The sequence below is a fragment of the Erpetoichthys calabaricus genome, chromosome 18 (assembly GCF_900747795.2).
Source record: "Erpetoichthys calabaricus chromosome 18, fErpCal1.3, whole genome shotgun sequence".
Classification (NCBI taxonomy): Eukaryota; Metazoa; Chordata; class Cladistia; order Polypteriformes; family Polypteridae; genus Erpetoichthys; species Erpetoichthys calabaricus.
Window position 1 is genome coordinate 34,046,761 of NC_041411.2, and position 15,534 is coordinate 34,062,294.

The 15,534-nt window shown below is 41.3% G+C and overlaps 1 protein-coding gene across 2 annotated transcripts in view; it reads right to left on the reverse strand.

Annotated features, from left to right (window-relative positions):
- Nucleotides 1-2,270: 2,270 nt before the first annotated feature.
- Nucleotides 2,271-15,534, reverse strand: part of LOC114668608 (G-protein coupled receptor 22-like) — a 94,623-nt gene continuing 81,359 nt past the window's right edge. For both annotated transcript variants that reach the window (XM_028824441.2, XM_028824439.2), the window contains exon 3: nucleotides 2,271-5,000. In XM_028824441.2, coding sequence (XP_028680274.1) covers nucleotides 3,626-4,933 — 1,308 coding nt within the window. In that variant the 5' untranslated portion in view covers nucleotides 4,934-5,000 and the 3' untranslated portion in view covers nucleotides 2,271-3,625. The remainder of the gene's footprint in view (nucleotides 5,001-15,534) is intronic.

Sequence of the window (15,534 nt, forward strand, 5' to 3'; positions counted from 1 at the left end):
GAGAAACGGTCCTTCATAGAGCACATGGCAGACTCCGGGGTTCTGCAACAAGTAAGCAGAGTTGCAAAGACTGAAATAGCTGCGTTAACAGTGACATCTAGTGGGGAGGCAGTAAAATAGCAATACAGCGGTCTCCAAAACCTGAAAATGAGCTTTATCGTATTGGATGTTTCTGTTAAAATGTGTCTGAAAATTAAGTAACAATTCTGTCACATATTGTAGTATTCAGTCCTACAGATCAACTAACTTGTTCAAGGCCTTGAGAGACTAGTTTGTTAGATGTTCATCCATCCATCCACCTTCTCAAACAGTCAGCCTCTCCTAGCAGCCTTGAGACAAAGGTCAGAGCAGCCCCTCAGCGGGACACCACTTCATCACACGGCACTCACACATTCAAAGTTATGCATAAGCAGACAATTTGGTGTCCCCCTAAATAACCTAAGTTGCAAACTTTGCAGGTAGTATCCCAGTTAGGAGTCAATCCCAGAACTCTGGAGCTTTGAGCATCTCTGACCAGTGCACCACAATGCACTCCACTAGTATGTTTTACTCTCGCTACAGATCACAATGTCAGATGCCCTTCTTGAGACTAACCCTGCACCAATTTGGGCTGGTTTGCCCCCTTGGTGACTAGATTGTTTAACTACAATATAAAAAACAAAAATAATCACAGCTTATGCGTGAAGAAGGGTATTTTAAAATTGCCACACGTGGAAAGTCTGCAATACGCTGGGGGTAATGAAGGCAACAGAAACAGCGGCTGAAACGTCAGCAGTCCTTGAAGACCAATATTCATTAAATGAATTTGTTTTTACGAGACCACTTCACGATTGCATACAAGACTGCAGTAGGCCTCAGTGCGTAGGAATTTAGAAGTGTTTTCCACACCCTTATTTGACGCTCTTTTTTAAATTGCAGTTTCAGAATATTACAGTTCCATTTATATGGTTTATAGCCTATAAATATTGCTCCCAAGATACTGTTCTCATTTCAGCTTGTAATGAAACTGTGATCAAACTGTCACATCAGCGCTAATCTGCCATTAAACTAGTAATGATTGGTTCAGGACGCACATTGCAGATGGAGACTTGTGAAAGTCGGACTCAGAGTTAACCCACAAAACTGGATCTCTAGTTGGTTAACCAGCAGAAGACCAGGAGTACAGATAAGAGGAGAATGCTCGGTGTGGAGCGAGGTCATCACTGGGGTTTTTGCTTTTTGTGATTTATAATAACAACGTTGATTCACTTCAAGTTAGTAAACCTGTGGAATTCACAAATGACACCAAAAATGGAGCAACGACAGCCACTGAAAAAAACAAAACAACAACAAAGACCTGAACAAACTTCAGAACTGGGCGGACACTTGAGAAATGAAGTTTAATCTGTAAGTGCAAAGTGCTACACGTGGACAAAAGGAACATCAATTACAAATCCATGATGGGAGACAATGCCCTACAACTGCTGAAAAGGATTTTGGGGTTTATTTTGACAAAAATCTTTAATTGTCTAAGCAATGTGCAGAGGCAATTAAAATGGCAAATAAATGTTCAATGTATATTCCATAGTTTTCACAGTATAACCTATATAACATTATGGTTATAATTTATAAAGCAGTAGAGAGACAGCATTTGTGGTCACCACGCTACAAAGAGGACACAGCAGCACTTGAAAGTGGGCAGAGGAGAGCAACCAAGTGCACCCCAGGGCTTAAGGACACGTCCTACAGCGACAGACTTGAACCTGCTTAGCCCCGAGCAGAGGAGACCAAATCCCGGACTTTAAAATCCAAGTAAAACCAGCAGAATACTTTCAGCATAGGGGTAAATCACATGGAAATTAATGCAAGTGGGTGTGGGACTCTCGACCAAACTACCAAGACATGGAGTTGAAGCAGAAACCTTTTAAGAGGTATGTGGATGAGGTATTGGGACAGCAGTAGCTAAACCAGCAGACTTCCTGGGCTGAATGGTCTCCTCCCGTTTGTCAAATGTCTTACGTTCTTCTGAATCAGTCCCTTTAATGTAGTTAACCTAAGAGCTAAAGAGTTTATGGGCATCCTGAAGAGTGAAAACGGAGGCAAACAAGCAAGATTGAAACTACTGAGTTTGGGCCGTTAGGCTCGAATGAGCCAGCAGAGAAGCCGTTTGGCTACATCATCTTTCGGCATAAGGACTCTGTTTTATTAGGTATTCAAAAATGGTTTACAAAATTGTTGTAAACCAGAGAGGTACACTGACTGGGCATGACATAAAACACGAAAACCAGTACACAGATGACCTGTTCAGTTTTAATGAGACCAGTTTGTTTCCTATAAATACAATATCACAATATACATCATGTACAGTTATAACTGAATAGCACAGAACAGTGTGTACATCTACAGACACCTCTAAAGCTTCTTCCTACAAACAGCTAGGACTACACATTTGACAGTCTCCATCAGTAGATACTTTGTTATCATATTTTTGCTTAAACAAGTGCTTATCAAAACAGAGGTGTGGTGCCAGTAGCCCTGATGTTGCTGCCCAGTTCATCTTAACATAGAAATGTCGCCCACCCTAATCCAGGTTCTGCAATGATGGTATTTAAATAGAGCACCCTTAGGACTTACGAGAGAGGGTTGAAAGGCCTAGGATCACACATAACATGGGTGGTATGTTTCATGAATAACCTGGGGGCGCTTGGGTCATCCCAGTGGAAACATTATACAGCATTTCAGGAGTAATTTGTGCTGCCTTTTTCAGTTTGTGGGAACAAAACGTAATGCAAGGGCGTTTCTACCAGAAAACTCCTCAGAATGGGGAGGACAGCATCGGTCAACTCTAAAATCTAAACGAGGCCTGATCACTCGACATCCTTTTTTCTTTCCACGCATTAATTATCAACAATACAGTCAGCTACCCCAATATCTTTATTGGATAGCATGGTCAGCACCAGCATCTCCCGAGATCAGCTAGTTAGGGCTGTCGCTATGCCCAGCAAATCAAACCGTGTAACTTGGCACCAGGCTGACATGAAGCCCACAAGGCCCTTTGCTGTGCTCACACTGGCTATACTTGTAGGTCTCGGACCGAGTAGGCACTAAATCAGGTAAAGAGTACATAGCAGGCACTGGACTGTTGTGCGACCCTGCAGCAATCTAGCTGGTATCCATCAGTGTTTAGGCACCAGTTGTAATGGGATGCTGATACCAGGCAAGTTAACTCCAGTGTACGACATGTAGACTATTCCAGTCAGACATCACAGACTGAGCAGCATCAACAGAAATGTGAGCACTTGGCCTTATTCCCAAGCAGAACGTCAAAGATATGGATACCGTAGCCCTTCCCATTGACTACTTATTCATTGCCTGGTAGGCTAAAAAGATCTTGAATGTATAAAAAAAAAAAACAAAAACTAAAAACAAAATCAATAAATAAAACACACAGAGAAGTGCAGAAATGATAGGGCGTGCGATTTCAAGAGGGTCTTGGTCCTCCAGCCACTGTGGCTCTGAGTTCACGTCACACGGTAGTTTCTAGAAACAATTATTGCACTGATTGTACCTGGTACATTTTTTGCTGGTAGCTTCTCAAAGACTAGTGAGAGTGGAGGCAGGAAGAAATGGCAGTATGGGAGTCCGGTCAGTCCTTTACTGCGTCTGTAAGGCAGCGATCGGTGGCATCACTGCACTCCAGCTTTAGCTTCCTCCCTTTCTTTGGCTCCACCCAGGAGTTGTGGATGACCGTGCCACTAGGGGCAGGGTCTACCTGCAGCAAGGAGACAACTCTCTTTTTCATTTTGCTCTTGAGTACCTTTCGCAACTTCTGCCGGGTAAAGGCGTAGAGCAAAGGGTGAAATATAGTGGTAGCGTATGCCATGGCCAGGAAACAAATTCGGAGTTTTACCAGCCAGTCACTGGGGCCAAAGCACAAGATTAGAATGTTCACCACGGAGATGGGTGCCCAACAGGCCAAGAAAGTAGAAATAATAATCAGGGACATCTTGAACACCCTCTTTTGTCGTTCTCGGCGGTCCCGATGCCTTTTCACTGCTCGTCTCAAGGCTATGATAACAGATACAGAGGCCTGAACACCCATGGCAGGTGGCTGGCTAGGAATAAGAGGTGGCTGGGACAAACATTTTGCCTCCGATGGGGTGGCCAACTGTCTCGAAACCTTTCTCCTCTTCTTCCGCTTACTTTTACTGGTGCTGGAGTTCCTCCTACGTTGGCTTCTCTTGAAGTGTGAGCCAATTTTGATATTGAGTGCATGCAAGATCCGACTATAGGTCACCAGCATCACCGCCACAGCCACAAAGAAAATTGGGATCTGGATTAACAGGTGATAGTACATGCCAAGTTCTGTGTGATAATCCTGTCTGCTGACACACAACAGAGTCCTGTTTTGCCACGTCTGCACATGATGTTCATCTCCAAAGAACTCCACCTCAAAGAAAGGAATGAAGAACACCATGAGGGACACTCCCCAGACGCAGGACAGTAACAAGATTGCCCGGCTTGGTGTTAGAACTCTGTTGGCTGGTCTCACAGAGATGTCATATCTGTCCATGCTGATGACAAGCACGTTGATGGCCGTGGAAATGCTAGTGAAAGTCACACAGGCCTCATGAAAACAGCATATCAGGGCAATGTTCTGTTCCCAGGGAATGAGAATGACGACTATGGTGAGGGGCACACACACTACACAGATGATAATGTCCAGCACATGCAGATTCATGGTGACAATGTTGCTGACGGAATCCACCAAGTTGGACTGCATGCAGTACAACACCAGCACGGTCAAGTTGCTGCTGAAGCCCAGTACAATTTCCAGCATGAGGAAGCTTGTGAGTGACACTTGGAAGCTGACCGGGTAGGGCAGGTACCAGCCCACCTCAGGGCTAGAGCCGTCTGTGGTTTCAAGAAGCTCGTTGTAGCTGTCTGTCTCCATGGCTGAGACCAGCTCACAGTCACACGCATAGCCTCACGGCTCCTAAAAACGCACCTCGGCACAGTTCCTGGAAGAGAACATTAAGACGTTAGTCAAGTGGCATGTAAAGCTGCTTCCCTAAGTACAGTTTCCTTATACATCTTGGCTATTAAAGAAGTTTATGGAATTCGTGCCTCATTTTTCATCCACGTGGGGACCTTATTTTACAGAACACAACATTCAAAAGTATTACAGCCTATTTATCTGTGAAACCAATACGACGGATACATGAAGATTTGATAGAAATTTCTTTGTGGTTTTGTTTGAGCTTCTGTAAAGTTTTTACCCCCCCCCCATTTACTTTATTTGGGGACAAATAAAGTAAATATACATATATATACACAAACACTTTATACAGTATATATACATATTTTCACACATGTGAGCATGGGAGGCAGGTAAAGGGTTCAAAAGAGGATAATTCCATGCCAGATCAGGGGGTAGCACAGGGCACTGATGTTTTCTCTTTTTCCTCTGCTGACCAACCACAGGAAATTCTGCTTGGGCCCCAATGACATCACCTCTGGTTCCGGGCCTGATGACGTCCTGTCCTCGTGTCTGGCTTTAAAACTTTAAAATGTTTTGTCTGTCACCTCAGTTCCGTTTTATACTGATATCTGTAAAGACCACTGCTCAAATCTTTGCTTTTTTCAGCCAATTCTGAAGTATACGGGTTGGCTTCCCCAAACCTTTTAAAAGTGTAATTTGAATCACATCACTATATATACACACACACATACACACACACACACACACACACACACACATCTGCCACATTCCCTCAAGAGAAACAGATCAAACAGATATGTTCTACAGTTTCTGCCAAATAATACAAAGAGTACACAACACATGTTTTGGCCTTATTGGGGCTTTTACTTGGCAGGGTGAAGAACGGAATATGACATTCGTTTTTAATGTTGAAACGCAATCTGATATACACACACACCTACCTATATACAGTATATATACATTATATATATATACACACATATATACATTATATATATCATAATATATACACACACATACCTATATACAGTGTATATATACATAATGTATATGTGTATATATATATATATTATGTATATATACACACTGTATATAGGTATGTGTGTGTATATATTATGATATATATAATGTATATATGTGTGTATATTATATATATTACTATATATATATATTATATATATCATTGTATACACACACACATTGTGAATTTCCCCTTGGGATTAATAAAGTATCTATCTATCTCTATCTACCTATATACAGTGTATATATACATAATATATATACACATATATACATATCATAATATACACACACACAAATACCTACTGTATATACAGTGTATATATACATAATATATATACACATATATACATTATATATATCATTATATACACACACACACCTATATACAGTATATATACATAATATATATAAATACACACATATATACATTATATACTGTATATCATAATATACACACACCTATATACAGTATATATACATTATATATATCATTATATACACACACCTATATACAGTATATATACATTATATATATATATATATACACACATATATACATTATATACTGTATATCATAATATACACACACCTATATACAGAGTATATATATATATATATATATATATATATATATATATATATGTAAGAGAAGGTCTGTGATACGGTTTGCATATTTGCAGCTGGAGTTCCACAAAGGGAGAAAAATGAATCACGTATCATAAAGTAGTTTTTATTCCTGAGCTTTCAGCCCCTACCAGGGGTCATCATCAGAGGATAATGCTTAGACTTACAAGAATCAAAGGCAATATATAGCAAAAATTACGTAGTGGGGGGTGGGGGTTATTGGTTGTAAAGATTTTATTTATTATGAACATGATCTTCTTAAGTTTTGCATATGCTGGATTTATGTCCAAATGTCTATTGATGGCATTCTCATTTGCATAGCCAGGATTTGGCCAGCTCTCTGGCACTTTTGGTACTGGCCTTAAATCTTACTTGTACATTGTTCCAGTTAAATGTATGTCTTGTTGATTTTGTATGAGTGTAGATCAGTGATCATGAGTCCTTTCTTCTGACGGCATTGCGATGTTTATGTATTCGTGTTGCGATTCTTTTTGAAGTTTGTCGTATGTATACCGCTGGTCAAGAACTGCATGGAATGCTATAAACTGCATTTCATGTTTCTGCTGTTGATTTCTTGTTTTTAGCATTAAAGAGGGCCGTGCGCAGGTTGTTTGTGGGTTTGTGTGCTATTCTGACGCCTGACCTGGCCAGGATGCGTGCTGCACCTTCAGACACCTTGTGGTGATAAGGAAGCGAGTGCCAGATGGGGTGGGGGTTCTGGTTCAAGTCGATTGTTTGCTGAGTTTTTTGGTGTCAAAACAAGATGAGTCTGTGTGTTCCCCATTCCTAGCTCTAGATGGTGCACTTGGACAGCTGATTTGCAGCCTAAACAATATAAGAAAGTCGGTTTCTATCTTTAATTATACGCTTGTTTGGTAAATTATATCCAGATTTTGCCCTCTATTTGTGCAGTCTGTGTTTATCTTATTAATAATTTAAACAAAGACTGGTATTTTAAACCAAACGGTGAACATTAAATGAGTGGAAACTGAACTCTTTCCTAAACATTTCTGATAATAGTGATTTAGGCAGTTCAGAGTTGGGTACATTTTTAAACCAGACAAACAATAAACAGCCAATTAAGGAATTAAAAAACGGAACCAAATGCAGAAGAGTGTAGCACACAGATTATTGGGGACTAAAAAAATACGTGAAAACAGCAGACATTTTAGAATGGTTAAAGTTTCCTGAATTTTTAGATATTGGAACATAGTATGTTTAATTCTGAATATTCACACAAAGCCATATCCTGCTATTAAGAAGTCACTGATATCACCCATCACCAGGGTCAAGAAAAACTGCTCTTAATCAATAAACACAATCCATATATTTTTCTAAATTAATGAAAACCAAAAATTCATTGTATATATATTAAAAAGAACCACAAGCTAAAAGATCATTCAAAGACAATATAACATCTGACATTAGAGGGCAGTGCTACTGTAGAACGGCAACCTTATTCTCTAAACAATCAGGCAAAAAAGCTTAAGAAGAAACCAAAATGCCTAAAGGGTCACTTGAAGTGGGGCACAGAATGTGTGTGTGCCAGATTATTTGTCAGAATTACTGCTTGGGAACATTGCTAGAGCTAGAAAACGTTACACAGTGAGACATGATGGCCAGTTCCATATCCGCATTCAGTGTCTTAGGGAAGTAGAAGCCAAAAGGATGAAACCAGTGTGCATTTTTGGTACTCAAATCAAAAAGCTAAAATAATACATGGCTCCACTTTCTTTGGCTTTAATTATAGAACCAAAGAAAACACACTGCTAGGAGAAAGCCATATTTCAGTCTGGTGAACTCGATTCAATTTAACTTAGAGAAATGCAAAGTTTCAGCTGCAGATGCTTAGCATTAAGAATGGGCAGTCAGACATGGAGGTGGGAACAATAAAGGCCCACCCATCCAAAGTGGGCAAAGGGAAATCTACAAGTGTGCAGGTACAGAGATGTGGAGACAGTGATGAGGAGGACATACTGTAGCTTTAAAGCAAACAAAGCAGCCAGCGAGGATCATTAGACATTTCCCTGCAGACCAAACTGAACAGAGATTACAGACTTCATATTCCTGCATTTCTACAGTAAACTTTACATTATTATACAGTGCATCCGGAAAGTATTCACAGCGCATGACTTTTTCCACATTTTGTTATGTTACAGCCTTATTCCAAAATGGATTAAATTCATTTTTTTCCTTAGAATTCTACATACAACACCCCATAATGACAACATGAAAAAGTTTACTTGAGATTTTTGCAAATTTATTAAAAATAAAAAAAATTGAGAAAGCACATGTACATAAGTATTCACAGCCTTTGCCATGAAGCTCAAAATCCGTAAGTGGAAGAAGTTTGAAACCACCAGGACTCTTCCTGGAGCTGGCTGGCCATCTAAACTGAGCAATCAGGGGAGAAGGGCCTTAGTCAGGGAGGTGACCAAGAACCCGATGGTCACTCTGTCAGAGCTCCAGAGGTCCTCTGTGGAGAGAGGAGAATCTTCCAGAAGGACAACCATCTCTGCAGCAATCCACCAATCAGGCCTGTATGTTAGAGTGGCCAGATGGAAGCCACTCCTTAGTAAAAGGCACATGGCAGCCCACCTGGAGTTTGCCAAAAGGCACCTGAAGGACTCTCAGACCATGAGAAAGAAAATTCTCTGGTCTGATGAGACAAAGAATGAACTCTTTCGTGTGAATGCCAGGCATCACGTTTGGAGGAAACCAGGCACCACTCATCACCAGGCCAATACCATCCCTACAGTGAAGCATGGTGGTGGCAGCATCATGCTGTGGGGATGTTTTTCAGTGGCAGGGACTGGGAGACTAGTCAGGATAAAGGGAAAGATGACTGCGGCAATGTACAGAGACATCCTGGATGAAAACCTGCTCCAGAGCGCTCTTGACCTCAGACTGAGGCGACGGTTCATATTTCAGCAGGACAACGACCCTACACACAGCCAAGATATCAAAGGAGTGGCTTCAGGACAACTCTGTGAATGTCCTTGAGTGGCCAAGCCAGAGCCCAGACTTGAATCCAATTGAACATCTCTGGAGAGATCTTAAAATGGCTGTGCACCAACGCTTCCCATCCAACCTGATGGAGCTTGAGAGGTGCTGCAAACAGGAATGGGCGAAACTGGCCAAGGATAGGTGTGCCAAGCTTGTGGCATCATATTCAACAAGACTTGAGGCTGTAATTGCTGCCAAAGGTGCAGCGACCAAGTATTGAGCAAAGGCTGTGAATACTTATGTACATGGGATTTCTCAGTTTTTTATTTTTAATAAATTTCCAAAAACCTCAAGTAAACTTTTTTCACGTTGTCATTATGGGGTGTTGTGTGTAGAATTTTGAGGAAAAAAAATGAATTTAATCCATTTTGGAATAAGGCTGTAACATAACAAAAGGTGGAAAAAGTGATGCGCTGTGAATACTTTCCGGATGCACTGAACGTTACACTGGCTTCAAGCCATTGTTTGGTTACCCAGCCAGACAAACCCACAAATATAACACTTCCTATTTATTCCAAATGCTGTTGCAGTATTAACAAGTTGGGTCTTCCAGAAAGTTCGAAAGTCAGTTCACTCCACAGGGGCTCGAAAAAATACCAGAAACGGCACATGAAAATGAGGCTAACTTGGAGGGAATTAAAGCACAGTCACACAAACCAGTTAGCAGCACACATCAGCTATAAGCTAAGTGGGCTGACAAACAGCACCTTTGGATATCAGAGCAACGTGAGGCAACTAACTGAGTTTCTAAGAATCCAAACAGTCAGACCTCCTGCTGCATTTACATCAGCTGGAAAAATTGGCAAGTTATTTCACGGGTTTCAAAAAAAGGCAAGATACACCCAGCATGGGCTAACTGCTTTGGTAAAGAGAAGGTCACAAGTCAAAGTTCACCAGCAGTAGCACTTCACAGGATAGCTGCTAAAAATGACCACAGAACTGAGTAAGCAGCTCCAGTCTCAAAAGAATATTATATAATGAGCTTCAAAAAGCAGACGATAATGGCAAGGTTGCCATTCAGAATATACCTGGATTCCAAGTCCACTGTACAAATGTTCATAACTTGATGTGAAGGGCACAAAATATGTTTCCCTGAGCAGTGCAAAAATATAATAAGGACCGATGAGTCTCCTTTAACCCGCTTCACTGCACTTGGATGAGTTATGTTTGTAGAATGCCAAAATAAAACGTAAAACCATAATGTCTGTTCAAACTGTTAAACATGGTGGAGAACCGGAGTTTTGTCTTTAAGGAGAATTCTGCTAAATCCCATTACACACAGATCAAGACCTGAAGGATTCTAATGCTGTTCTCAAGGCAAACACTGGCCCTGTGTCTTTGACATGCTTTGATCTACTGGTCCAGCTATTTGTGCCTCAGATGACTCTGAGATGGGCATCTGTCCTTTTTACTAATGCTGCAGTCAAAATATTCTAAGCCCAAACTGGCTGCCACGGTGGTAATCAGTGCCTGTGACATTCTGTTTGTTCCAGTTGGGTGGAAGCCCCCCCTGGCAACAATGCTTTTGGCTGACAGAAACAGTGTGCCAATTGAAGACTGGAGGCTAGGCAGCACACATCTTGTTAATGGCTTGTTCTGCTGCGTCTACCCCCCCAGGACAACTCTGTAAATGAGACGGTTTAATCAGTTCTTAGTTTGTGAGAATAAAGTAAGGAAAGCACCCACATCCCTGCCTGCAGGAGGGCTTGCTGCCGCATTTAATCAGTATTCCACTCCTGCAGGCAGAACTATGGCTCAATAACAGACACCCGCACAGGATTAACTGCCACAAGTGCTGCAATGTCTTCGATACAAGAGACCTTAGCAATTAGCTGACACAATGCAGACTGACGCCTGCTGCCTACCCAAGACAAGAACGTGTGGTGCAGTACATCTTCGGGAAAAGATTTCGCTCCATTCTTTGCTCCCTGATATGCGACTTCAAATATCAGCTCCCTTTCATGAGGCCCACTGAAGCTCGCTATAAATGTCGCTTTACGAAAGGTGGTATGCAGGCAGGCCCTTTGCTCCATTCTGTAGTGTTTAACATTGTAATTCAAAAAATGCAAACTGTGGAGATGTTTGGTAATTTGATTCACAGACTGATACAGTGCTGTCAATTCCAGATAATATCACTGAAAATCTATATACAGCAGCAGACCATTTAGCATCAGTAACACTATTTTAATCATCCATTAGTGGCTTGTTGGACCTCAATGAAAAGGGTGGAGGTTTTTAGTTGCAGTTTAAGGTTAACAAGTCTGATTCATCTCATCAGGAATACTGAAAGAGTCATTGATTCTTCTATTGTGTGCATTTGGGAACAGGCAATGGCTACCCAAAGTAACATAACAGCTGACTTCAGGAAGACAAAGCTACACCTCATAGAAACACCCATTCAGCTCTGACCAGAGGCACATGGCTGGTGTAAGATAACATACCTTGATGGGACCTGCTGATCACAGCCTTCAACAAGTCCAGAATTTGTTCTTCGTGAAACACGAATCTAAATCTCCACAAGGTTGATGTTGGTAGCATAAATAGTTAGGCTGTGTAAAAAGTTGCCCATAAACATACTGTGCTACACTTTATGTCTTGACATGGCATCTTTCATAGTCACAAGCACCCCACAAATCTGCTGTGCCATGCCAGGTTTCATAGTCTTGTTTGGAAAATGGGAGTCGTATTTGCTTCAAACAGACCAAAATCTATACTTGTTGTATACTGGAAGAACGTGGAAAAAGAGCAATAATTCATGTGTCATGTGTGCCAGGCTTAGGAAGTCCAGGGAGCTTAGGAAGTCCAGGGGCTTTCTTGACTGATGGTTTTCCATTGAGCACGTTTATAATACTACACTCTTTTTGGTACACAAACCTGTGCTTACCACATAATAATATTTTAAAAGCCTCAGCTCACTGGGAAAAGTTGAAACTGGCAATATGTTCTGAATGGTGCCCTCTGTGGAGTTCCTCGCAGAAGCTGCAGTGCTACTATGGAAACAGCAAATGAGCTCATGCAACATAACCCCATGTGTGCTTACAACAATGCAGACAAGATTAAAATACACAAACACCTTTGATGAACTTTACTGTCCACTTGCAAATTTGAGAACTGCCATTGGCAATGCCATGTTGATGGGAGTATTCACATTCATTCTAAAGAGGTTCATCTTTCATCCTAATATCTAAAAGTACAATTTAAATTAATTTTGGTCCTTTGCTATACTGGTGCCTTTTGATGACCTATTCAGTTAACTTTATGTAAATTAATTTCACTGTTTTATTGTGCACCATAATGTGAACTACTATATAATTAAGTCAAAGAAAAGTTTACTTTAGCTGGCCCTACAAGGAGATATGCCAAATGCCACTGTATAATCTTTCATATTGCCTATGTTTTGGCTCCATATGTGTGTACCAAATAACAAATATATAGGCAATGGATGTGCCCAGTAGAGGCCTCAGCTGGTTTTGTATCAGCACTGCATATGGCTGAATCCTCAACGAGTGATGGCTGTAAATGACGGAAATGATCATCTCCTCTCGCTGTCTCCTCTCTATCCACACTCGGGTTCTCTTCTCCTCTGTTGTTCATACAATAAGTCAATAGGCACCCTGATTGGCCACTGTTTCTTCCCAGGTGTCCATGATGGTTCTAGTAGATTACAAATTGCGCTTACAGACATCCTTATGATGCCAGACAACCTGTATTGCCTGTAGGTTTTTGTATTTTCCAAAGCCAAGAACTACCTCCATACATTCAATTTTTAAAAATAGTCTAAATCTAAAATAGGAAATTGGGGAGCCACATAATATCTCAACTGCATTAGAAACCAACTGAGGGGAAAAATACACAACATACTCAGCTTTCTACAGTAAGTTAGACTGTCACAGTTCAGAACCATGAATGAATGTAGCATAATGTCTGTAGACTGGATGGGGAGCTTTAGAGAGACAAAATATACATAAAATGGGAAAAAACTCACACCTACCTTGCAGAAAGCATTCCAGCTGAAAATTAGTGGGCATCTTGGAAATCCAAACTGAAGCATCGGTGTGCAAGAGTGACTGTGTATTTGTTTATTTTGAAAACTGATTGGCTTACTTTTTAAAAGCCTTTCAATTCATCACAGTAAACACAGTAAAAGTAGTTACATATACATTAGTTATTGCTGCTGGAATAAAACTATATATATATATATAATATATATATATATATATATTATATATATATATATATATATATATATATTGTCACACACGTGCGATTATGAGGCAGTCAAAAAGCCTAAAGGTGAGTGAACTATCGCGAGATATGGGTGTCACATGGTACTTACCTGGATCTCTTCTTTCCACAGAAAACCAGAAGAAAAATAATTGCCTCCCCTTCCAGGTATCAAAATGGCCGCGACTACGTCACGTCTGGCCATTATCAATGACATCACTTCCGGCTCTTCAAGATCACATCACTTCCGACTCACTACGATGAAATCACTTCCGGTTCCTGTTCCTAACGTCACTTCATGCCAACCATTTCCTTTTCCCATAATCCTTTCTGTATTTAAACAATCATTTTCTTAAAGTAAAACTGTCAATTGTACTTTCAAATTGAAGACTTTTGATCTGTTTTTTCATATATATTGTCTTAGGGCAATATACGGGGAAGGTCCCCAAACCTTTTTCTTGTCTTTCGAATTGTTTTTCACAGGATATTCCCACAATTGGCGTAGCCGGCAGAATTGTTTTTCAAATAAAGATGACAGAAGAACAGGACCTGAACACCATGCTGACTTCTATAATGGGCAAACTTCGGACTTTAAAAGTACAGATGGGCAAGACCAGGACTCAAGTAGTGGAAGCAGAAGCCCATGCCGCCGCCTCAGTTCGGACGGAGGCCGCTCGGTCATTACCTACACAGTTAAAGAATCTAACTGAAGATGATGATATTGAAACATATTTTTTGGTTTTTAAGCGTACCGCTAAGCGGAACGCCTGGCTGAGGTCGGAATGGGCGTACCTACTGGCTCCCTACCTGAAGGGGGCGGCGCAGAGAGCCTACTATGATTTAACCGAGGAGCAGGCCGACGATTATGATGCTCTAAAACGTGAAGTTTTCAAACGCTATGGCATATCAGCGGAACAGCAGGCGAATGAATGGAGGGAGTGGCAGTTTGACCCCGAGAGGCCATTGAGAACCCAGGCTTTTTAAGCTTGGGGCAAAGTATGTCGCTGGTTACGACAAAGATATTAATAGCTCCCATAAAATGGCCGAGCTACTGGCATATGAAACATTCGTTCATGCCCTCCCTGACCAGATCGCCCAGCAGATCCGTAAATATAACTTCGAGGACATGGACACATTAATCAAGATTGCAGAGTGTCACTGGGTGGCTTGTAAATTGGGGCGATCAGAACGGTTTTCTCGTCGCACCCGACAGGCACGTGGGGCAGCCCCTGAGCCCACCCGGCAAACTCCCATGCCTACCGTTCGAAAACGAGACAAACCATTCAACCTCCAGCGCTGTTTCAAGTGTGGGGAGCTTGGACATCTGTCCCCTAACTGTACTTTGGAGCCCATGGATTGTTCTTTGGTGAAGGGGGAAAGGTATTGTGCCACAGTGACTAACCCTTTATCTCTCCCATATACAGGTGCAGTTATCATAAATGGCAGGAAAGTACAGGCAATGTTTGATTCCGGGAGTAACATTTCTATTGTTGCTGCCCGTTTAGTTTTACCGCAACAATGGACTAAAATAAAAACTAGTCTGAAATGTATTCATGGGGACATCCGGTATTACAAAACAGCCCGATGTGTGGTTTCAGTGAATCACAAAGTAGTAGGAATGGCCATGGCTGTATTACCGGATCCCCCTTTTCTAGTCATATTGGGTAGAGATTGGA